The sequence below is a fragment of the Anabrus simplex genome, chromosome 1 (genome assembly GCF_040414725.1).
Source record: "Anabrus simplex isolate iqAnaSimp1 chromosome 1, ASM4041472v1, whole genome shotgun sequence".
Taxonomy (NCBI): Eukaryota; Metazoa; Arthropoda; class Insecta; order Orthoptera; family Tettigoniidae; genus Anabrus; species Anabrus simplex.
The window spans coordinates 918,755,258-918,781,853 of NC_090265.1; the positions used below are offsets into that span (position 1 = coordinate 918,755,258).

Here is a 26,596-nt window from a genome sequence, read left to right on the forward strand (position 1 = left end):
GTGGTGGGGTTCAAGCCTATAGTGACATGACCTGTACTGCCTAGCCAGCTCTCTCGGTATGACCATGTTTACTGACATCTTTTCCCCTCGAATATTTCCTAGTAAAAACGGTGAAGGGGGGAGGGGCGTATTTTTTCTACGAATAGCTCATAGATAGCGTGTCTGTCTCTTAGCCGGATACCCTCGTTTCGATTTCCAGGCCAGTCCAAGAATTTTAATCCTGGACTGAGGGGGTTTACTCAGCCTTATGATGCTAAGTGAGGAACTGCCTGGCATGAGAGAGTGGTCTCGGCCGAGAAAGCCAAGTAACAGGCCGATGATGTCGTCACACTGACCCCCTGACATTCTGTAGGCCATCTAGTTGGGCAGCAGGCGTCTTGACAGACTAAGGTCCTTAATTAGCTATTTGTGCCACAGGTTTCTTAATATATAAAATACCACAAGGGGTAAACTGTATCATATTAATTCGTTAACCTGTCGTGCACGATTAATTATTGCCGGATGCTTTATATACAAAGTTGCAGTGTATGCAGTTCATCAGCAGCTGATGCCGCTTCATATTCTCTTGCTATGTAGCCACTCGCAAAAGTTAGTTCATATACTTTATAGAAGTAGCCTTCTGGTTCGCCTTGATATTCCCCTAGGTCTGACTCCATTGCAAGCCGTAGTATTCACTTGAAAGCGATCGTAGAGCTGAAAAAGGCATGGGTGGAAGTCCGCAGTATCGGTTTGTGGTTGAAGTCCAGCTTCGATAAAAAATGGTACTAACCAATACACCTGAAGCGACTCTACCTCTACTTCTGTTCTGAGGTTGCTGCTGCATGGTGCGTGGTCGTTTGTGCGATACGGCAGTCTTGACATGCGTCAGTATCGGGGGCCTAACGAATGTGATACGGGCCCGCCTGCCAAAATACACATTCGGGCCCCATGAAATCAAATTTAAAAGCTATCAGTAACTTAATAGAAATTTAATTACAGCAGGTAGAAGTAAATCAGTATATTGTCAAGTTGTACAAACAAAGAGATTATTCATTATTGTAAGATTGTTTTAATAGTACATTATGCAACAAGCCTGTAATGGCAATATTGGTTTTATAATTTCCATACGAGTGTCTTAATAACCATTATAGGCGAGTTGCATACGAATGTTTATGCTCGACGATACTTATAACTTTACTTTTTAAATATTCATAAATTTCTGTCGAGATGCCACATGACAGTTGAGTTTACTAAACAGAGCGCATGCGCTGGGTTATTTATTTTCCGTGAGTGGATCAGAGACCTTGACAAATGTCATGTTTTCAAAGCTTTGATAGAAGGTTATTATAACCTAGCTTTATTTCAAGTACAAATTGTTTATTGTACAGCTGATGAAGTGAATTTGCTGGAATGTGCCATGTGGTTGTGGAATATTGGAAGTAGAAGGTGCATTGATGTTAATATGTGTGTCCGACATGTTTGATTTTGGAAACAAGTGCGAAGCTAGTGCGTTAAGCGCAGGTGCGATGCTGTCCTTACCTAATTGATCAAACAGTTGTATCATAATGGAAATCTGAGCTCTGATTGGTGGAGAACCTGCATAAAAATGAAAATCTGAACTCTGATTGGTGGAGAACCTGTATTGTAATGAGACTTGAACTATCATGAGCCTCATTCAGTTTTCTGGCATACAGTATTTATATTTCGGCATCGTCGAGCATAAAGAATGTTTAATGAGTTTTGTTTGCCTGTCTTATCTGGCCCCGTGGTGTAGGGGGTAACGCGTCCGTCTGTCACCCGACGGCCCCGGGTTCGATTCCCGGCTGGGTCAGGGGTTCTTAATTGTAAATAATCAATATTGCTGGCCTGGGGACGGGGTGTTTGTGGCGTCCTTAACGTTCCTTTCCTCACAATCAACACTCTACACTTCCACAATTCCAATTACACGCAGGTTCATATCATATTGTGCAAGAAGGGGCAAAAGATCTTCATGTTTTAACGGCTAAGCTGCTGAACTGCAACCATGAACCACTTAGATGTTTGTAATTAACCTTTTTCAGTAACTACAGAACTACCTAGGTATAGTCTGTAACCGAGTTTATTCGATTACAACACAGAAGAACATACGGGCAAAATTAAATCAAACAATATTCAGATAAAGTTTGGAAAATATCAAACCGCACAACTGATAAGTCTCTTGTTAACTTCGTGCAAAGAGAGCCCATTCGCAACTGAGCTGAGTGATTGTTACTAGAACTTCTTATTGGCGTTGTCGAATAAATGTGCGGCAAAAGTAAAATGTTTTGCAAAAATGTATGCATAATACGATCTCAGGTGCACTGCACATCGAGAAAATGTAATTTCCTAACTATATGATATTTTGTTACCAATTTTTATTGCTGTACTTATTTATAAATAATTAGGTTGGTCCGGCTCCATGGCTAAATGGTTAGCGTGTTGGCCTTTGGTCACAGGGGTCCCGGATTCGATTCTCGGCAGGGCCGGACATTTTAACCATAGTTGATTAATTCCTCTGACACGGGGATTGGGTGTATGTGTCGTCTTCCTCATCATTTCATCTTCATCACAACGCGTAGGTTGCCTATGGGCGTCAAATCTAAAGACCTGCCCCTGGCGAGCCGAAGTCCTCGGACATTTCCCGGCACTAAAAGCCATACGCCATTTATTTCAGTAATTAGATGCAGGTGTTTTCTGAAGAACGTTTTTTCTAGAGATGGCAAGGGCAAGTACTTTTTACAGCTGTGCTGTGTTGCACTGCTAGATACAGCCAAGTGGCAATTTCTCTACGTAGAAATTGTAAACAACAAATTACAATATTTCAACTGATTCTACAAAACCACCCAGACAATTTACATGTAGAGTGACATTAGGCTATGTATATTATTTTTATTTCTTTTCGAGGAGTCTGCGAAGCCCCTTAAAGACCTGAGCCCGCCTGAATTGCAGGCCCTAACGTTACGCCCCTGATCAGTATCTCACTGCTGTTCGGAAGATATTGCTGGTTTCGAACCCTCGGAACTTCGCGTGACATATCTCTTCATATGAGCTGCAATCTGAAGAGACTTTTAGTCACCACTTTCATCCTCTTGAAAGTGAGGTGCGAACTAGAGCACGTCCAAGACTACGCGGCGCAGCGTGGCGGTGTGTCGTTCACAAGACATGTGATGCTGGACGCACGCGCCCGCTTAGTGACGTCACGTGCTTCCGAGGTCGTGGGGATGAAAAAAATTAAACTGGAATGAGATGTAAACCTGCTCCAAGACCATGAAAATGCACATTCTTACCAAGATACTGTTACATTCCATACTTTATGGGAGTATAAGATAATCTAGGTGGAAGTTGGCTAGTTCGTATCTAACGGGTAGCTATTTATCCTGGTTATTCAGAACAATTACGCCAAAGATGGTCACTGTTTTGTATTTGGTATACAGTAAAGTATCAGAGGTGTAACCAATGCAGAGAAGTAATCAGGAAGTATACGTTGATTGTCTTTGAAACAGATAGCCTAATTATTAGTCGCTGCGAAATATTTCAGCTTAGAATTTGGCCGGGAAGTTTGTGCAGTTTATATCCAATAATTCTCGTTCTTAATGATTACGGTACAGAATGTTCGGAATTTTTTTTAGCATTTGCTTTACGTCGCACCGACACGGATAAGTCTTATGGCGATGATGGGGGTAGGAAAGACCTAGGAATGGGAAGGTAGCGACCGTGGTCTTAATTAAGGCATAGCTCCAGCATTTTTCTGGTTTGAAAATGGGAAACGACCGAAAACCATCTTCAGGGCTGCCAACAGTGGGGTTCGAACTCACTATCTTCCAGATGCAAGCTTATAGCTGCGCGCCTCTAACCGCATGGCTAGCTCACCTGGTACAAAATACTAAGGATTAAGTAGAAAATGTTTTAAATAGGAATTCGTGACAAAGAGGTGTTTTCTTGCTGTCGAGTGAGTTGACCGTGCGATTAGGGTCGCACAGCTGTGAGCTTGCATTTTGGAGATGGTGATTTGAACCCTAATGTCGGCAGCCCTAAAGATGGTTTTCCGTGGTTTCCCATTTTCATACCAGGTAAATTCTGGGGCTGTACCTTAAGTAAGGCCACGGACACTACCTTCCCAATCCTAAGCCTTTCCCATCCTTGCGTCGCTGAAAACCTCCGATGAGTTAGTGCAACGTTAAACCACTAGGAAAAAAAATCGTGTGGACAGTAAGGCAGATCCTCAGATGAGGGGTTTAGCTCTTTGGAATGCTAACTGCTACATTGAGGTGGTATGACCTCACATGGAAGCAAAACCTGGAGAATGGTCAGGTTGATTGATCGGAGAACTTTCACTCGACAGCCGCGATCGTATATCATTACCATTACCATCACCATCATCATCAAAATTCTGCAACAAATAATCAAGCTGACTGAGAAAATATTTTATTTAAAAGCAAGAGTTTACAAAAAAATCACATTGTAAGTTAATGTTCTTGTAAATTAACCAGGGAAGTTTTAGTAGTATTCAGCGATATTTTCGGGAAGTGAGTATACAGTACTCAAGGACTTAGGAGACTATTACAGTAACATTTTTTAGTCATTATTATATGACCATATCTATATATATAAAATAACTTGTCCTGACTGACTGACTGATTCATCATCGCCGAGCCAAAACTACTGAACAGAAAGAAATAAAATTTTGGGGATATATTCATATTAAGATGTAGGTGATCGCTAAGAGAGGATTTTTGGATATTCCGTCGCCAAGGGGGTGAAAAGGGGGGTGAAATTTTAAAATGAGTGTATCTATATCTCAAAACGTTAAAGGTTTACAGATGTGAAAATTGGTATGTAGAATCTTCTTTAAAAATAAGGAAACACGTATTTTTTTGTTTTCAGAAAATCCCAATAGGAGGGGTGCAAAAGGGTGAAAAAGGGGTTGAAGGCCTTTAATCAGGATACCGGTACTTATATCTCAGAAACTGAACATATTACAGACCTGAAAATTGGTACTTTTGATATCTTTCAAAAATAAAGAAACACGTATTTTTTTGTTTTTGGAAAATCCAATTAATGGGAGGGTGAAAAGGGGGGTGAATTTTTAAAATGAGTGCATCTATATCTCAAAACTTTTAAAGTTTACAGATATAAAAATTGGTATCTAGAATCTTCATTAAAAATAAAGAAATACGTATTTTTTTGTTTCCGGAAATTCCCAATAGGAGGTGTGAAAAGGGGTGAAGAAGAATTTGAATGCCTTTAATGAGGATACTTATATCTCAGAAACTGAAGATATTACAGACCTGTAAATTGGTGTTTGGGATCTCCTTTAAAAATAAAGAAACGCGTATTTTTTGTTTTTGGAAAATCCAATTCATGGGGGGTGAAAAGGGGGTTGAATTTTTAAAATGAGTGTATCTATATCTCAACACTTTTAAAGTTTATAGAAGTAAAAATTGGTATTTAGAATCTTCATTAAAAATAACGAAACACGTATTTTTTGTTTTCCGAAAACCCCAATAGGAAGGGTGGAAAGGGGTGAAAAAGGGGTTGAACACCTTTAATGAGGCTACTTATATTTCAGAACCTGAAGATATTCCAGACCTGAAAATTGGTGTTTGGGATCTGCTTTAAAAATAAAGAATTACGTGTGTATTGTTTTTGGAAAATCCAATGAAGGTGGGGGGGAGGTGAAATAATTGAAAAATTAATTGACTTAATTGTAAGAGAATACTTACGTCTAATAAAAACTAAAGTTGTTACAGACGTGAGAATTGGTATTTGGATCTCCTTTAGAAACAAATAAAAACGCCTTTTTGGGGGGGGGGGGGAAATCATCTTGGGGGCGGGATTGAAAAGGAGTTGAATTCGTTTCATGAGGTCACACAAATCAAAAACTGAGGAAGTTAGAGTCGTGATAATTGGTATTTAGAAGATCCTTTACTATTAAAGAAACAAGGTTTTTGCCGGAAAATTCAATTGGGAGGGGGGGGGGGAAGGAGTGTGAAAGGAAGTGAAAAAAGTGAATTATTTTTAAGGGGATACTTATATCTCAAAACTGAAGGTAATAGACGTGAACATTGGTGTTTGGAAACATGCCTTTCTGTTATTTTTTTATGTGGGGGGGGGGGGGAGGTAAATAAACTTAACGGCGGTGGGGTGTTAAAGGAGGTGAGAATAGTTGATTTTACTGTTCATAATGTACTTATAAGGAGCCTCCGTTGCTGAGGTGGCAGCGCGCCTGCCTGCCTCTCACAGCTGGGTTAAGTTATGTGGTTCAAATCCCGGTCACTCCATGATACATTCGTGCTGGACAAAACGGAGGCGGGACAGGGTTTTCTCCGGATACTCCGGTTTTCCCTGTCATCATTCATTCATTCCAGCAACACTGTCAAACATCATTTCATTTCATTTGTCATTCATTATCCATTGCCCCAGAGGAGTGCGACAGGCTTCGGCAGCCGGCACAATTCCTATTGCAGCCGCCAGATGGGGGCTTTATTCATTCCATTCCTGACCCTGTCGAATGACTGGAAACAGGCTGTAGATTTCCGATGTACTTAATCTGATCATGAATCGATCATTTTTTATCTTTCCTGGGTTCGTTTTCAAGAGCCATCTTTTTCTTCGGAGAACGTTGTTAGATTACAGTACATTCTCCTGGCATATAAATAAAAATTTAAACACCTTTGAAATAAACGATAGAATGAGATTGACCGTCCAATTGTTCACCTCTATAATAAGTTCAACAATGCACGGAATATGTCATTCGTATCACCAGAAATCCCGAACACTTGGCTACGCGCGACAATGGTGCTGGTCACATTATTAACAATGACAGTGGCAGCAGATGTAATTTACCGCCAAGTAGCGGTCTTGCTATGGGGTCTAGAACATCTATAATAATAATAATAATAATAATAATAATAATAATAATAATAATAATAATAATAATAATAATAATGTTCTGGACCGTCGTCAAATGTGCAGACCGCGCTGGAAACGGGTCCTGGACAGGTAATGACTAAGAATGCAGTCCAGCCGCGGGTTCAGTACCGCCAAGGCACCCAAGAGGACACCACGCCGGATCTCCTCAAGGATTTGATCCATATTAAAAATTCTTATAGGAAAAGATGGCAAAGATTTTGGGGACCCAACTGACCGGGTGGAATACCTGGACCTAGCCCGGGAAGTACGAAATCGATTGCTGGAAAGAAAGATTCAAAAATGGGAGGAAACTTGCCGTAATCTATTAGAAAACGAGTCAGATCGCGAATTTTGGCGGATTCTCTCAGATAACCAGTCAGATCGCGAATTTCAGCGGATTATATATAAAACAATAAGCATTCAATTATAAATTTCAGTATAATACCGTAGCGAAGCACGGGTATCTTGCTAGTTTTGTATAAAACTGTCATACAATGTAGCCTTGGCTTCAAAAACTAAGGTACCGGTAACAAAAGCTTACACGGAGAAACTTTTTTACAATGAGATATAAGGGTACACAGTAGTTGGCCACTAATACGCATTATTGATCAACATAACTACAATTCTTGTCCAAGCACTTGTTCCAACGATAGGCCTATACTTCGCATCCATGCCAGCATTGATCCAGTCTCTGAAGCCATGTGTTGACGGCATAGTGAATGGCTATTTTGTCATCGATTCGCCTATCACCTTGGTGCTCTCTACAGAGATGAAAATCATTGGGTGCCATACCAGTGCCTCCCACCAGAAGCACCATATCAACTCACGCATGCTGCTGGCTGCATGCGGTCTGGCATTGTCGTGCAGCCTGCTTTTCTGCAATTGCCACCTGCAAATTCTTCAGTGTGTCACAGTAACTGTCGGCATCATTGTCACTCCCTGGTGAGGACAACCATCTGGACCATGATCCTTACAGCCCTGACCTGGCACCCAGTCATTACCATCTATTCAGGTTGTTAAAGAAGCACCTAGGTGGTAAGTGATTCAATGACATTACGGCTGTTTAGCATGCTGTCATCATGGTGCTTCAGGGATTGGATGGAGATTTCTTTCATGCTGATATTGATGCCTTGGTGTAGGCCTATGTTGGAACAAGTGCTAGGACAATCAATAACGGCGACTTTGTTGAATGGTAACACATACCAGTGCTCTACTACTGGGTATCCTTGTATCTAGGTGTAAAAGTAAAGTTTCTCCACCCGAGCTCTTCTTACCTTACTGTTTGAAGCACCTCTGTATATTTATAAATTTTTGTGGAGAAAATTAGGGTACCGGTATTTTCTAAAACATATTTCCAACTTTTTCTTGTATCTCTGCTGCACCTAACTCAACCCCAGTCTGCCTATCTACCCTCACTCCTTAGACTCCATGCCAATGGATACATATCACATCATATACTATCATGCAGAGAGGACAACAGCAGTCTTGAAGATATGCTGTACTTCTTCTTTCCCCCAGTCTAGTTTATTAGTTTGTATAAGTTACGTGTTTGATACAGTTGTTATTTCATCTTGTTTCAGGATCGAGCCAGAAATGTGTCAGAGAGATTTTCCACCACAACCACCTTGACTGTGAATGTTAAGGATGATGATGACCAGGATCCTTCTTTCATCTACCAGGGTTGTACACTGCTCAATGGAGCCTGCATCAACCCTGAGTATTCCGCCTCGGTGAGTGTGAATGCATTTAAGAGGTAACAGTTACAATCTTGGAAATACTTTCTTGAGCTAATTTTAAATACTGAGGTTGCTTTGCACAAAATGTCATAATTTTGTAAGGTGAGAACCCATAGAAATTGAGACTTTTTGAATACTCTCTGTAATCATGGTCTTTATAGACCAAAAGTCAGCAAGTAGATAATCTTGAGGGGTTATACTTGTTAATTAATTTAGTGTTGGAAAGGAAGAAACAAGTGTCAATTCAAGTTATATATAGATAGATAGGAGGAACAAAAAATAGGACAAATATAAACTCAGGTCTGATTGTGAAGAGGGAGCAACAGAAAGAAGATACAGGGATAGCTTTTGTGTTTTCATCCCTGTCCTTGTCTCTTGTTACTCTGTCTTCACACATTGACCTGCCTTAATATTAATCCTATTCTGTGTTCCTTTTCTTCTTCCTCCTATCTATCTATATTGTTAATTAGCTGACCTTAGTGGCTCAGTTGGTTAGTTGTTATTCTTCTATTCCCAAGAAAAAAAGGCTCAGTCCTAGCTGAGGTCAGTGGGATTGAAGGGTGCTTAAATACTACAACATTAGTGGATTTCAGAACTCAAGGAATAATATTCCAACATCCCAATGTCTCTTAAAGTCTATAGAAATTAACTTTTGTCATGAAATTCTTTAAACTGTCTTTGTTCCTAGTTCTTACCATTATCTCTCTCCCTTCCTTAGTGTTTTCGCCTTGAAATGGGTTCTGCTGTTTTGCTAAATTTTTGCTCTTCGACCCATTGTAGGACATCTTGAGTGTTGAGGTCCATATTATGCAAGTCTTTCACTATGTTGGCTATCCACTGCTTTGGCGTTCTCCCATGTGGCCGGCGTCCTCCTGGGTTAGAGAGCAGTTTCTATTAGAGAATTATCATTGCTTTGCATGACATGGCCATACCACTGAAGTTGAGCTCATATCATCATCATTTCTTGAAAATAAGGACAATGAAAACAGTTCAGTCTGTTTATCATTACGGTGTATAAACCAAAGAAGATTAGGTGCAGACCTTTTAGTATTCACTCTCAGTTTCTCCTCATAATCTAATTATAATGAAAAATTGAAGTTGGATTCTTGGCTATAATAAACAAAACATCTCTCTTAATTGGGAGAACTAACGTCCATTTTAAACCTCTGTCAACTTTTCCATACCTAGGTGAGCAGAAGGTGGTAGTTACTATCCATGTAGAACATTTGGACTTGTCCCAGTTTTACGACCAGATGCCCTTCCTGATGTCAAACGTATGTGGAGGGATGTGTTCTACTACGACATATTTCTGTGGTGGTTGGTGGTGAGGTGTTTGTATGTACAGTATATGAAGAGAAGATTCTTGAGACAAATGCAAGCCCCAGTCCTCAAGCCCAAGAAAATATAATCTATATATATAAAATAAGAGTTTTGTCTGTACATTGCTCAGAATTTGAAAAGAATGGTATTTCTGTATCGCTCATGTCCACAGTAACAAGAAAATGCATGTTTTACTTTTCCGTAATTTCTGTCTGTCTGTCTGTCTGTCTGTACACGCATCACGCGAAAACGGCTGAAGATAATTTAATGACAATCGGAATGTAAAGTCGGGTGATGAACCGCTACAATCTATATACCGGTATATAAAATAAGAGTTTTGTCTGTACATTGCTCAGAATTTGAAAAGAATGGTATTTCTGTATCGCTCATATCCACAGAAACAAGAAAATGCATTTTTTACTTTTCCGTAATTTCTGTCTGTCTGTATGTATGTATGTATGTATGTACACGCATCACGAGAAAACGGCTGAAGATAATTAAATGAAAATCGGAATGTAAAGTCTGGTGATGAATCGATACAATCTAGGCTATACATTATTTTAATCACGCTGAGTGAAATGGTAGTTTAGGGGAAGGCCTGAAATTTAATTCTCAAATATTTATGTTATTAGTGGTCGTGTCTTAATGAACGCTAGACAAAGATGGGAAATAATTCGCTACAATATAGGCTATACATGCTGAGAAAAATGGTAGTTTAGGGGAAGGCCTAAAACTTAATTGTCAAATATTTATTTTATTAGTGGTCGTATCTTCGGGAAAATTGGTATGCAAAGTCGGGGAATAGGTCGCTATAATCTAGGCTATCAATAATGTTATTCGCACTGAGTGAAAGGAAGGCCTGAAATGTAATATATATATAATAAGAGTTTTGTCTGTACATTGCTCACAATTTGAAAAGAATGGTATTTCTGTATCGGTCATATCCACAGTAACAAGGAAATGCACTTTTTACTTTTCCGTAATTTCTGTCTGTCTGTCTGTCTGTCTGTCTGCCTGTCTGTCTGTCTGTCTGTCTGTATGTATGTATGTATGTATGTATGTATGTATGTATGTATGTATGTATGTATGTATGTATGTATGTATGTATGTATGTATGTATGTATGTATGTACACGTATCACGAGAAAACGGCTGAACAGAATTTCATGAAAATCGGTATGTGATGTCGTGGGACGAACCACTAAAATCTAGGCTATAAATCATTTTATTCGTGCCGAGTGAAATGGTAGTTTAGGGGAAGGTTGAAATGTAATACTCATATATTTTTATTATTAGTGGTCCTATCGATAAATACTACATAACTAAAGTTATATAGAATTAAATTTACGATCTTTTATGTTTTAAACATTTTTACCGTACCAGCTATGATAACACAGATATTCATGAATTTGTATTTTTCTTGCCAAGTCCATATCAGTGCCGAGCCACGAGAAAATGGGTAAACAGAATTTAATGCAAATCGGTATATAGAGTCGGGGAATAAGAAACTGCAGTCTAAGCTATAAACAATTTTATTCACCCTGGATGAAATTGTAGTTTAGGGTAAGGCACCAAAAATTTAATTTTTAAATACCTGTTATTGGTCCTATCGAAAAGTACTATATAACAAAGTTATAGATAATACAATTTCCGATCATTTATGTTTTATCATTTTTACTGTACCGACTATGATAAAAATGGTATTTCAGAGTCGGAAGAAAACTAAATGTGAAGGTCTACAATATCGAAAGCGCATAACATTGATCAACAATAATATTATATAGACCATTGTTTGTTGTGATATTCTTTGTCTCTTATGGTGCCACTCAACTCCGATAGATGGGATTACCGCTGCGTACCGGGTATAACAGCCTGACTGAATATTGGCGGGAAATGGCAGGGGAGTTGAAAAACGTTCTTCTTTAACATGCCATTTCTCTGGTTCATAAATTTTCTGATACTGCTGGTACGTAACACACTGGTTCATCATAGTATTTCAGCTATTTGACCCCTACTCTGACGCACTGTTTTGAATGAGCAGTGTGTACATTTACGGCAGAGACTCACTCAGTAGTAGTAGTAGTAGTAGTAGTATATCCTGGTCTAGAATTACAATTTTCCGGGTGAGTTGGCCGTGCGGCTGTGAGGTTGCATCCGGGAGATAGTGGGTTTGAATCCCAATGTCCGCAGCCCTGAAGATGGTTTTCCGTGGTTTGCCATTTTCACACCACGCAAATGCTGGGTCTGTACTTTAATTAAGGCCACGGCCGCTCCTAGGCCTTTCCTATCCCATCGTTGCCAGCGGACCTATCATTAAGCTTACAATGAACTTTCCCTAACCCAGTCATCATATGAGAAAAGACGTTTGGTGACTTCCCCGTCGCGTTTCTAGGGTAACGTCGAGAGCTATGCAATTTAATACAATCTTGCTCACAAAGTGTACAGTACCTAACTAGAATTCTGTATACAATGAAGAATTCCGTAGCGAAGTACGGGTACATCAGCTAGTATAATAATTTTGTGTGGCTATTTCTAGCCGAGTGCAGCCCTTGTAAAGCAGACCCTCTGACGAGGGTGGGCGGCATCTGCCATGTGTAGGTAACTGCGTGTTATTGTGGTGGAGGATAGAGTTATGTGTGGTGTGTGAGTTGCAGGGATGTTGGGGACAACACAAACACCCAGCCCCCGAGCCATTGGAATTAACCAATGAAGGTTAAAATCCCTGACCCGGCCGGGAATCGAACCCGGGACCCTCTGAACCGTAGGCCAGTACACTGTCCATTCAGCCAACGAGTCGGACAAGCCCAAGAAAATAACCATATGTGACTAAAATCCCTCCTGTGAGTAAGAATTAAATCCAGGACCCTCTGAACAAAAGGTGCTACTTTGATAACTCAGCAAAGAGGTCCGCCCAATTTCTTCCTGTGTGAGATTATAAAAACATGAACCTACATAGGAATAACTAAACACTACAGTAACTGAACAAACTGGACAAATACAAAATGAATGTCTACTATGATGTGTTTCTTTGGTTGTTGGCAGTGAGGTGTATTGTATGTGTATGAAGAGGAGTGTCTTGAGAAAAATGCATGCAGGTACAAATAATTTCCAAAGCAAAGGGGCTACAAACTGTTGAAAATGTATACAATACGCTAACATCTGCTAGTCCAGAATAGTAAGCACTGCCATTCCACTATTAAACTGACTGCTTGTGCAGAAACTATCAAAGTTCTTGGCCTTCGACATAAAGCATAGACATTGACAATTATTTGGAGAGAGAGGAGAAAAGTATAGATGGACACCTTAATCAGGAATGTAGAAAACTCACTGAGCCATGAACAAACATAAATGAAAATATGAGAAAGAATTCTTTTATTTTCAGTATTCAGAGTAGGTTGAGCCTTATAGGAAGTTCTGTTTCTGATCATCATCTCTGTCCCTGTTCTTTTGGCATTTACCGTATTTCTTCACTCTTTAATTAAAGCTGCCCCTTTTACACATTGGCCCAGCAGTAGCAATTAAGGGAGGCACCTCCCCACTTTGTGGAGAAAACAGTCTTTATTCATTTTTAGCTGCCTGAAGCTTGGAATTACAGAATTATTAAAGAAAGCAATTTGTACAAGCCCTGTTGTCTTATCAGCTAATTGTTCCTTTATTTTCTTTAATTATTAACAAACCCAAGTACTTTCTGTTGTCTGTAAACATTCCCTGCCCCCACTTCTAATTCCCAATTGCCACTACTGCATTGACCCCATATTTGGTAATGTTGTTTATGCTCATACATGTTGGTAATGTGGTTCTCAAGTAATATGTAACTTAAAACATACATAAACATAAATTGCAAAGTTAATGGGCATTGCCTTATTATTTTTGTTTTAAAAGGTGCTTAAAATTTCTTTTCATTGTGATTTTGCTCAACTTGTCAAATAAATGGTTAATGCAATAAAGGAGTGAGGAGGAGTCAGTAACATAGCCAGGATCGACCACTGTGGGGGGGGGGGGGAGGCGATTATAGTTTCAGAAATAATAAAACATAATGAAGCTGTGTGTGTGATGCACGCTTGCATGAGTGTCGCAAGGACACTGATACAAGTAAATTATGTTGGCAGCTGGTACATTACAAAATCTTACATTAAAATACAGAACAAGAACAATATGATCAAGGTGAATAGTTTTACAGTGAATGGAATGTTCAGATTACAATCTAAAATCCAACTTTCGAGGCTTCTTAGAAAATGGATTCAACAGATCTGTTGGTTTTATAATTTTGTCTCTGTGAATATTCAAAGCAGCCAACCTACTGAGTCGACTTTCACTGGTTTTTTGTAAGTTTCTGTTTATTTTATTTTGTAAAAATTCCGTGGGGGGTTTCTAACCCCCAGTAACTCCCCCTCTGTCTTGGCTACATCCCTGGTATAAGGTTCTCGCAGATACACTTTTCTCAGAAAGAATTGAACCTATCGATATAATGTGTGTTGTCTGTATTCATAGGATTTGTAACTACATGGGAAGTGAACTGAAGATAAGAGTGCAAGAACTGGATAATAACCAAAAGTAAAGTTCTGAGAAAAATGAGAACAACTTTTTACACTAAATTTTCATCTTGGATAATATTTGGATTTATTTCACAAATGTAAGTGATTGTGAACTTTGTTTTAAACTTTCAGGTTTGTGCATCATCCGAAAATATGAAAAAAATATGTGTTGGAATTATCCATTTCTTGCACTTAAATGTTACATAAGAATGTTGTGTGACACTAATGTATGAAAATGAATGCCTGTATATTTATGCCTGTTTATTTATTTCCATATGAATTATTTTAAAAGATCAGAACATAAATTTAGTCACATCCTTTAAAAAAAATTTTTTTTGCAACACTTTAAATTTCATAGTAAGATGCATCACTTTTATATCCAGAACATCCATGTATGCTTTTGCCTTTTAGACCCACGTACCTTTGCAAATGTGCTGGAGGAATATTCTTGTGTGCCAAATCACATCAGATCATTGTACTTTCAGTGCCAATGAAGTATGATATAACTTTGGTGCATCTAGTGTATGGATCTGTTTCGAGTTAAACAAAATTTTGTTAGATCAAGAGTGTTCCAGCCAACAGAAACATACACTCACCTCCCTTCATAAATTAATTTACGATATCTACAGACTGTAAATGATTCAGTTCTATTTTCATTACTTTCTTAAATGCTGGTTGAAAGTGTCCTTTAAAATCAAATATCATTTTCTAGTTTACCCTCACTACACTGAATTTCATCAAAGCTGATGTTATGTCATACCATTCTTCAGGTAAAAAGACATACTCCTTCTTTGGCTTGTTCTTTTCACAAGAAGTAGATGATTCTGTTTATTATCTAGATCTTGCACTAAACAAGGAACACTACAAAAAGTCCATCTTTTGAGTATAATTATTACAATTTATACTACGGTATGTCATTACACTGATCGATAGAGGGTTACAAGTCATCGTCATCATCCTAAACCATCTCCAGTTTCCCGGGTGTGGTATATGAGCCTCCTCCATCTCATCCTGTCCTTGTACCATTCTTCCTCCACCAACTTGTCCCAATCATGACCTCTCAGCAGTACATCGTTCTTAACTAAATCTATCCATTCCCTTCGTGGCCTTCCCATGGGTCGTCTTCCTTCTACTTTTCTGTCAAATTCCTTCCTTGCAGTTCTGTTTACTGGCATCCTCTTCATGTGACCAAACCACTTCAGTCTTGATACCTGAATCTTATTGAGGAGAGAATCATCTATTCCTACTTCTTCTCTAATTTTCTCATTCCTAATCTTGTCTTTCCTGGTTTTCTGGATCATAGTGCTTAGGAATTTCATTTCAGCTGCCTGAAGTTTGGAATTATCTCTTGGTCTGTGTTGTGGTTTCGAGACTGTATTTAAGAATTGGTGTATAATAGGACTTGTACAATGTCATTTTTGTTTTCATGGGTATTTGCTCATCCCACAGCAGGTGTCTTACCTGGTGGTAAAATTGTGTTGCCTTATTGATTCGATTGTTCACCTCATGTTTTGCTAGGTTGTCATTTGATATAACGCTACCCAAGTATTTGAAAACTGGAACGCTGTCCAGTTGGGCTTCATTTAACATGACTATTGGTTCATGCATCAAAAACTAAATTTCACAAAATGTGGTCATTATCATTCTATTCTTGCATTTATATCTTCAATTATATTCTGATAATAATTAAAATAAAGTCAGATAAAATATTAGATGTGAAGCACATACAATACCATGCACTCATTCTGTTTTGAATTACTATATTTGGTGTGAATCGATGGATAATATTGGTAAATATCTGTTATATTAACCTATCTTTTAATTTCTTATTACAATTAAAGGTATCTAGTGGAATCGAGTCGGGTGTGCTTAGCATTGCACCTGAGAAGATTCAAGCTGTTGACATGGACTCCAATAATAGTGCACCCATTGAGTACAGTTTCCTAAGTGGATCACCTTCATCGTACAAGGACTACTTTGAGATCAATAGCCAGACAGGTGCTGTGAGGCAGACGAAGATTGTCGATACATCTGTTGCAAAGCAGTTTGAGATCATCATTAAGGTACAGTTTTCCTTTAGTAAAAATATGAAAATTTGTCTCTCTTTGAATAACTTATATTTTATTTGATTGTGGAGTTGGTTTATGACCAATTCTAATACTGTATTGACTACCTTATTATCTGGAAGGAAAGCATAACACAAGTAGTATATGGTGCTCATGTGATATTTATATATTAAAATGGACCACCACCATCACCCTGTAATAAGGCTCTCTTGCATAGTTACTGTTTGATCCATCAGATGTTGTGAAATAATTACATAACCACAATTTGACATTAAGGCTGTAAATGCTCAAAATAAATTCTTGGGACTTAAAATCATCATATGCAAAAACTCACAAATATAAGTTAAATAAGAATATTATTGTTCTACTACTTGAGTGGATATAGAGCTAAATGCCATCACTACATTAGAAACTAAAGCTCCTGAGAAGAAGATAGAATTTTTTCCCTTATAATACACCTGACATGCAAAGTAGAGTAACAATCATCAGCCACCATTGATCTGCATTTAGGACTGTTGCCCAGGTGGTAGATGCCCAATCAATTATTTACCTAGTCTTTTCATAAATGATTTCAAAGAACTTAGAGATATTTATTGGATATTTCTCTTGTTAAATTATTCCAATCCCAAAATTTCCCTTCCTATAAATGAATATTTGCTCCAATTTGTCCTCTTGAATTCCAACGTTTTCTTCCTACCTTTAAAAGTTTCACTCAAACTTATTCATCTACTGATGTCATTCCATGCCATCTCTCCACTGACAGTTCAGAACATACTACTTAGTCAAGCAGCTCGTCTCCTTACTCCCAGGTCTTCACAGCCCAAAATTTGCGACATTTTGGTAACATTACTCTTTCCTTATATTAACATCTTAGTATTTATAGTGCTCCCCATGAGGTACTTTCACCTCAACAACACAGTAATTAAAACTGAGAGGAATTTTCCTCTTGGAGAAACTTACAACCTGACTTTTCATCCCGTTTATCATCTTACCATTGCCTGCTGTCCACTCACTACATTATCAACATCTTTTTGCAGTCGCTCACAGTCCTGTAACTTATTTACTACTCTACAAATGCCTTGTCTGTGAGTCTAGTTCTTTGCTCATATCATTTATATATATTTTCCTTGCAGGACCCCCTGCTTAATCATAACAGGATCAGATAATGCTTCACCTACTCTAATTCTCTGTGTTCTGCTGTATCTAGAAATTTTGCCACCCATTCAGTCTCGCTGAATTTTTTATATCTCGCAGGGGATAAAAATGTAAGACATATGGTTTTTAATTTGTGGAAAAGTGTATTTTAGATATTAAATCACCCTCCAAAATAATAAAATATGTATTGTTGAACAGTAGAAGCTGTTATTAGATTTGAATGAAACTGCACTAAATATTTCTCCAAATAGGATTTCATCTATGAGGTTATGTCTAATACCATACATGCCAAACAGATGTTAAGTACAAAACAAAAATGGTTGAGCAGAAATTGGTGTATTTGAATGCACACCTATCAGATTTCTCTTCTATATTGAGCTCTGCCATTTCTGTTCTGTTGACTAGGATCTTAGCTACAGATCTGACGTTATTGACATTGTACAGTAATTGACAGAATATGGACCAATAACAATATCCAGTCTTAGGTCTGTCACAAACTGATAGAGGTGTAAGGCCTGTGTACAAGTCCAGGGTAAGCACTTTTAAGTATCTGCTCCAAATTTCTGATAAGGAAATCATATGCAACTTTCTAATGGCTCATACATCACTCCTTTTTGTCATGATGTTGTTATTAGTAGCATCCTGATTTCTTTCAATTAAGTTATAAACCCACCTTCATAATTTAGTGCATGTTACAAGGAGTAAGTGGAAACTGAAATTTAGTAGCTAATTCTGGGCAGCAGTGTATTTTTGGTTGCTATCCCCATTTCAAAAATAGTATTCATATAAGGCAAAACTGAGTACATGGAGGGTGGTCCAAAGACAAATGGAACTATTCCGATAGATGCCAAGATCTCAATAAAGTAGAACAGTTTAAGTACTTAGTTCTTTGATCAATGCTGAGTGTGACACTATTTCAGATGCCCATGCACAAATAAATGTGGCCTGGAGGAAGTGGCAGCAAACTACTGGTGTTCTTTGCAATCATCAGATACCAATCCACCTGAAGTCCAAGGTTTACAGGACTGTTGTTCGCTCAGTCACTTTGTATGGTTCTGAATCCTAGCCATCAACAGTCAAGCATGAGCAACCACTTCATGTCATGGAAATGCACATGCTTCGCTGGTCACTTGGGCTGACCTGGCTAGATCATGTCACCAACCTAGAAATCCGCAAAATCATGGTAGTTGTCCTGATCGTAGACAAGATGCGTGAGACCCGACTTCAGTGGTATGGCCATGTAATGCGTAGAGAAGGTTCATCTGTTGTACAGACGGCACTTCGCATCATGCCATATGGAAATACGCCACATGATCAGCCCAAGAAAAGTTGGCTTGATCGCCTTCAAGAAGACATGCACTATGTTCATCTTGTTCCAAATGATGCATTTACAATAAAATCAAGTGGAGATTGGCTTGCAAAACAGCATACCCACTCCTTTGCGGGATAAACGCTAAGATGATGATGATGATAAGGCAAATTCCTTCTCAGGTTCTGGGGAAGCAAACCTAGGTCCAGTAATCACAGTTTATATCGATAAGCAAACATAATTACAGAAGTTAACAGATTGTTTCTACACTTAGTCCCAGGTGAACTATCAGTATGCTTCATGTTGTAATAACATCCCTTGAATTGGTGAGATGTTTCTGTTCTATTAATGCATTCATGTAATCTAGCATTCTTTTTGACTAGAATGCATTTAAGTGTAAGCCTGCAAACCTTTCCATTAGTTTATAAACAGCCATCTCTCCATCTCTGTGTTATGAACACAAGCTCATCACTACAAAGAGTGTCATCAATTTAAGTAATGGAAAGGAAACAGATATGTCAAATCAGGCCATAGATAGGAACATGAAGAGGTGGATAAATACCCTGGGAAGAGAGAGGAATAGAAAGAAGAAAACTCAAAAGGACAAGGATAATCTCAACATCCTCAAACACTGCTGTCTTCAAAGAGATGGGGTCTCTCCTCATCAGCCCCAGCTCTTCTACAGCCGCTTCTTCCCAGCTCCATCAGGAAGGTGAGCATCAACACTTCCTGAGAAACCATCTTGGCTGATAGGCAGCATCAGGGTTGTCAGATACCTGAAATAAAAATATGGGACAGATGTGTGATCGAGGAAATCAACAGGCTCGTATTCTACTAGGTATAAACTTTGTTTCAAAATGATAATAATTATCATCTTGATATCATAGTGCAGTTTACTAATGAAAGCCTTAACATTTGAACACAGACTGAAACTTACAGTACCGAGCAAGTTGGCTGCGTGGTTTGGGTCATGTAGCTATGACCTTGTATTCGGGAGACTATTGGTATGAACCTCACTGTCAGCAGCCCTAAATATGGTTTTCCATGATTTCCCATTTTACACCAGGCAAATGCTGGGCCTGTAGCCTGTCTTAAAGCCACGGTCGATTCCAATCCTAGCCCTTTTCTATCCCATCGTCACCATAAGACCTGTCGGTGCGACGTTAAACAAATAGGAAAAAAATTAGTTTATTTAATTATTCATACCATTTCTTCCAATTTCAATATTCTTTCATTTCTCTGAAGTGCTGTTAACAGTTTTTTCTTATTCTTAGCAATTTCATAAAAATCTCCGCATGACATTGAAGAAAAATTTACAGAAATGAACAGCTGAGACCTGATCAATTCAACATAACATAATATTTCTCACAGCTGATCACGAACTTGCGGCGGACTCGGACTACCTCAGGTAGCTGACCACTATTACACATCTTATTTACCAGGATGGACAACCCAAGAACTGCAAACAATAGAATAAAAAACAATTTTTAAAATCTACAAACTCACACCAGATAAAGAAACCAAAGAGTGAAGAAATCTATCCTCTTTGAAAGAAAGAAAAAACCTTTTGGTACTTATCAGAGGTGGAAACACTGGCGTATTTCTCTTGAGGTTCAAAATACAAGACAATTGCCATCTCAGATAGGAACTGTCCAGCACACGGGGCACGTAACAAGAATACAGTACTGTCCCATTAAATTTGGGACATCTGGCAACCCTGGTTGGAGGGGTAACGTACGAAGATAGCCAGATAAACACGGGAAAAGAGAAGAGATATAATGCAGGTGTAAGAGACTTGGAACACAGAACAAACATAGAAGTAATGTGCTGTTGACTTTGTTTTCTTGTCTTCAGTCCTTCCTTTCTGTTTATCACTCATTCTTACCTGTAGAAGTATAATCTATTCTCAACTTTACATTGTACATCTATCATCCCTCACATTCTTTGTTTAAAATAATATGCAAATATTTGTGGAAATAAACATTTACTTTTAGCCTGTTTCTAAAATGTCAACTTGCTGTTTTAATTGCAGGCACAAGAGGTGACTGAACAGAAGAGGTTTACTACAGCCAAACTGACCATCACTGTGAAACCTGTTGACAGTAGTCCTCCTGTTATCCATGCTTCAGCTATTGAAGGTTTTGTGGATGAGAATTCCCCTAAAGGAACCAAAGTAGTGGATTCTAGTGGAAATCCCATTCAGCTCACTGTTACAGATGCTGACTTGGTAATGTTCCTAATTTATTATTTTAAATCAGTAAGAACATAGCTTTGAAAGTAAAATAAGATCATCAATTGCTCTTGTAGGCTTTATCTTCAAACTTCCATCACTTTCCTGAAGTCTAAGTAGGTAATATGAAATTTTCCTGCTTTTTGTCATAATATCATTCTTGTTTCAGGGTCCTGATGATCCAAAACCCAGCTACAGCTTTGAGCTCACCACAAACTTCTTCCAGATTGATAATAATGGTATCTTGACGGTAAATGAAGAAAAACTTGACAGAGACCCTCCAAGTCCCGGAAAGTTCCGGTTTCAGGTACTACATAACAGTTGTATTGAATTTTACCTGTAAGCCTGTACAGTACACTTATGTAGCACAGGATGTAATAACCTGTAGAAGCCAGTGGTGTCTTCCAGGTCCTCATTTTCCCCCTGAAGTAGTTTATCTCTCTCAGGATGTCTTATTATTGTCCAAAATATTTGAACTTCCTCTTCTTGATTACCGGTATTTCCATATTTCTGGATATTTCCTTTGTTTCTTAATTACTTGTCATTTAATTATATGTTCAGTCTAGGAAGTTCTTAATATAATATATGGTAGTTCTAATAATTATTATTGTCTAAAAAATCAAAGAATAATAGCTGAGAGGATTCATAACATTGACCATATATCATTTTTAAGGGCCGTAATGCCAGTGTTTTTTGGTTTAGTTCTTAATTTAACTCTTAGTTGTTGTTGTTGTTGTTGTTGTTGTTGTTTGAGTCATCAGTCCTTAGAATAGTTTGATGCAGCCCTCCATGCCACCCTATCCTGTGTTAACCTTTTCATTTTTATGTAACTGCTGCATCCTACATCTGCTCTAACCTGCTTGTCATATACCTTGGTCTACCCCTACCGTTCTTACCACCTACATTTCCCTCAAAAACTAACTGCACCGGGTGAGTTGGCCGTGCGCGTAGAGGCGCGTGGCTGTGAGCTTGCATCCGGGAGATAGTAGGTTCGAATCCCACTATCGGCAGCCCTGAAGATGGTTTTCCGTTGTTTCCCATTTTCACACCAGGCAAATGCTGGGGCTGTACCTTAATTAAGGCCACGGCCGCTTCCTTCTCCTTACTTCTGCCACCGTTAGTTATTTTACTACCGAAGTAACAATATTCATCTACTTCCTTTAAGACTTCATTTCCTAATCTAATATTTCCTGCATCACCTGACTTTGCTCAGCTGCACTCCATTACTTCTTAGTATATTAGGGAAATGAAATAAAGGAACATCAGATTTAGCCAAATTGATCTCCTCTCATCAACTCGATTCAGTATCTCTTCATTCATGGTTTGATCCATCCATCTTTGTAAGTATGCCATTGAATATCTTCAAAATCAAATATTTTTCAAACAAAGGAAATTAACAATGTTTGTCTCTTCTTTCTACATTGAAAATTATACTCGAGGTGTTATTTAACATACCAAGCAAATACTAGTACAAGTCGTGTAGCTTACATTTAGAAGTTGGTGAGTTTGAACCTCATCATTGGTAGCACTGAAGATGACATTTTGTAGTTTCCCATTTCCACACCAGGAACGTGCTGGGGCTATATATATTAATAAAGGCTATGGCCATTACCTTCCTTTCTGGTACTATAGTTGAGAAAAGACATGTTATTGTTAGTACGGTATAACATTACCGTAAATCAATATAATCTATATATCCTATAGTGAGAAAATAGGTTATTTACTATGATGTTTCTAACCAAAACTAATCAATTACTCTTCCCAAAAATAATTTCTTATCACTAACATTCAGACACATTTACATTGTACTAAGATGACACTATCACTATTGTCTTTATCTTGTCATTCTAGGTTGTTGCTCGTGAAAGGAATGGAAATGCAGCCAGTGCTCCAATGTCTTTGACAGTCTCTCTGAATGATGTCAATGACAATGCTCCACATTTACCCCTGATCCCACCTGTTACAATACAAGCAGGGGAAGGAAGACGGAAAGTCATCAAGGTAAAGTAAACATGAAGATTAGTTAGCACTTATTAGAGGTCTTTGAACTATTCTTGCTATGCCTCAATGCTGTTTCTCACCATGAGTGGTCAAGTGAAACATTAATTTACCAAGGAAGTTTTTGTAGTGTTCAGTGATAATTTCTGGAACTGAGTATACAGTACTCAAGGATTTAGGAGACTATCACAGTTGGATCATTCAGTCATTATTATATGATCATAGTTTGTATAAAACGGTCATACAATGTAGCAAACTAATGATATTATAAATTTTTGTTATTCTATAAGATCAGCATCTTTGGCAACTAAGGAGGCAATAATAATAATAACAATAATATTAATAATAATAATAATAATAATAATAATAATAATAATAATAATAATAATAATAATAATAATAATAATAATAATAATAATAATAATAATAATAATAATAATAATAATCATCATCATCATCGTTTGAATCTTTGCCTACTTTCTGAATAAGAAAGCGAAAGAGATCTGGTTCAGCGAGGTGGAAAAGGACTTACAAGAACTGGGGATCTTACGTGATGACATCTTGACCCTTTAAAGAAAAAACTTGAAGGTCTACAGAGTTTTCTTTCAAAACCTAAAATGAAGACAGCCAATGAATTAAATATATTTTGGATCCACCTTTCTAACTTTCAAAGACAGCCAAGACGTGGACCAAAGAACGGACGGAAGCTCACCGAAGAAGAAGGATGCAGGAGTACTGGGTGAGTGTTAAAGCTCAAGACAGAAAACAGTTGAAATAGTATGGTCCATAATTGACTGAAACAAAAGAAGAAAGAAAATAATAATAAAATACACCTTTTAACATATCATTTTGGTCACTTAGGGCTTACCTCATGTAATCCTTTCAGCCCCCTTTTGCCACTTCTTGGCTCCGGTGCCGTTTATCTGAAAGAAAAAGAACCACACCCCACTTCATGTATATCATGTTTAATCAGGATCACTTTGTTGAGGAAACAATAAACCAAACGAACACCGTTTGATGTGCTGTACCAGCCCTTCATAAATAGTGCTCTGTGAGAGCTGAAGAGTTGAGATGTTAACTCATGAGTGCACAGTAGGGAGTGTCTTCTTGTTAAAGAGGAGCAGCTAAAGTAGCTGAGGTCAGATACTGAGCTTCATGAAATACAAACATCCTCAGAAAATACCTCTAAGGAATGGGTTAAAATCCTACTTTCAACCATCCTAGAACCTTCAGACAAATACCAACATGGTAATTAGCCCCAAATATATTTCTTGGTTTATTTATACAGGCACCACATCCACTCAAGTAGGCCTACTGATAATTATAAAGAAGACATTTTCAAACAAAGAATGGTGTGAATCAAGTATATCATCACTTTGTTGAGGAAACAACAGGACTTGATATTCAAAAGAATTGGTACCGGTACGGTATTGTATCTTAAAGATATTTTTGATAGGATCTTTGTTAATTTAGGATATTGTATTTTTCTATACTAACCAAAAATTGTCAGTAAATAAAGTATGATATTCCATCCTGGTCAGAAAGAAAATAAAGTTCATGATAAAAACATATAGGGTAGTTAAAAATATCTGCATTAAGTTATTTAAAACAAATAGTAATGTCTTGAAAATAATCTGTGTTGATAATATATCACAGGCTTACAGGGAAAATGTATTAAGTCCAAAAATACAAAAAGATGTACGGTAAGTACCGGTATAGTAAGTAAAGGAAACTATGGTCCTTAAAGAGGAAAAATTGCTAAGCAAAAAGATGTTCATAAATAGTCAAGTCCATTACACACAGTATACAAGTATTTTCAGTGACAAAGAACTATGTGTAGGCTACTTTGTATCTTTTGATTGTAGCTTTTAATACTATGGTAATGCTAAAATATTGTATATATAGAATAGAACAAAACCAAAGATGAGAATGGTAGTGTTGTTAATATTAGCTCAAAGCAAAACTTTTAAGCACAGAAAGGCCACCAGCAAGATTTGAACCAGCTAACCATGGTGTCAGGCAATATAGACTGAACGTCTTTACGATCATAGATTGAACGCCTTTACGATCATAGACTGAATGCCTTTACGATCATAGACTGAACGCCTTTATGATCATAGCCACCAGGTGGGCACTAAGTTATTGGAAACTAAAGCTAACAAGATCCTAAAATCTGCTGTGTAAGATACTGCAAGTGTTGGTTCAGAAATTGGCTGCTAGAAAGCTGGTCATGTTTTATAGGTTATAAAAATAATTTTGCAGGTTAAATTTTAGTATAGTGCAGCATTTATGAATAGCAGTTTCTTTTGGTTAACCCTTACTAATATTAATAAAATATGATTTTGTAAGATATTCTTTATAGCTGAATTAATGAAATACAAAACATGATTTTTCATAGGCATTCAAACCTTTTAATTAAGTTATATCAGCACAGTGTTTTTGGACTTACCTTTACCTTATAATCTTATGATATACACTGATTGTTGGGCCCATGACATGAGAATGGGAACAGAGTATTTTCTGTAAACTAGAAACCAAATTTACAAGGCAAAATGTCTGTTTGTACCTACAATGTTTAATAACTTTTAACCTCTACATGTGAAGTGCACAGTTTAAATGTTTGTCTACTCTCCTAAGGCTAACCCATTATAAGTGACATATATTTCAGATTGAAGCAACAGACAATGACTTAGGAGAAAATGCAGAAATTACCTACAGCATCTACCATGTATCCAACAATGGTTTACAGAAGTTTAAGATTGACCGTAATACAGGAGAAATTGATACTGTTGGGAAACTGAATGCTGGGGAGCAGTACAGTATCACTGTGCAAGTAAGTAATTAGTAAGAAAACATGTGTAGGAGATAAGTTAGTTACAGTTAGTTACCTTTCACTTTCTCTTCACTAATCCAATAGTGTGTGTGCCAGTGGCATAGCCATGTTGTCCGGCTCCATGGCTAAATGGTTAGCGTGCTGGCCTTTGTTCACTGGGGTCCCGGGTTTGATTCCTGGCAGGGTCAGGAATTTTAACCACCAGTGGTTAATTTCGCTGTCATAGGGGCTGGGTGTGTGTGTTGCCTTCATCATCATTTCATCCTCATCACGATGCGCAGGTCGCCACTGGGAGTCAAATCAAAAGACCTGCACTTGGCGAGCCGAACATGTCTTCGGACACTCCCGGCACTAAAAGCCATACGCCATTTCATTTCATTTCATTTCATTTCATTTCATTTCATTTCATTTCATTTCATTTCATTTCATTTCACTTCATAACCATGTTGAAATTCCAGATGCTCTGGGATCCTTACAGTTGGGCATGATCAAGGCCTTACCCAGGA

General features: G+C 38.0%; 1 protein-coding gene across 6 annotated transcripts in view; it reads left to right on the forward strand.

Annotated features, from left to right (window-relative positions):
* The window catches only part of Cad99C (cadherin-99C), a 529,236-nt gene that overhangs the window by 450,407 nt on the left and 52,233 nt on the right, over window positions 1–26,596 (forward strand). For all 6 annotated transcript variants that reach the window (XM_068225294.1, XM_068225295.1, XM_068225298.1 and 3 more), the window contains 6 exons: window positions 8,490–8,639; window positions 16,341–16,562; window positions 21,062–21,256; window positions 21,429–21,566; window positions 23,111–23,260; window positions 25,926–26,090. In XM_068225294.1, the coding sequence (XP_068081395.1) occupies window positions 8,490–8,639; window positions 16,341–16,562; window positions 21,062–21,256; window positions 21,429–21,566; window positions 23,111–23,260; window positions 25,926–26,090 (1,020 nt within the window). The remainder of the gene's footprint in view (window positions 1–8,489; window positions 8,640–16,340; window positions 16,563–21,061; window positions 21,257–21,428; window positions 21,567–23,110; window positions 23,261–25,925; window positions 26,091–26,596) is intronic.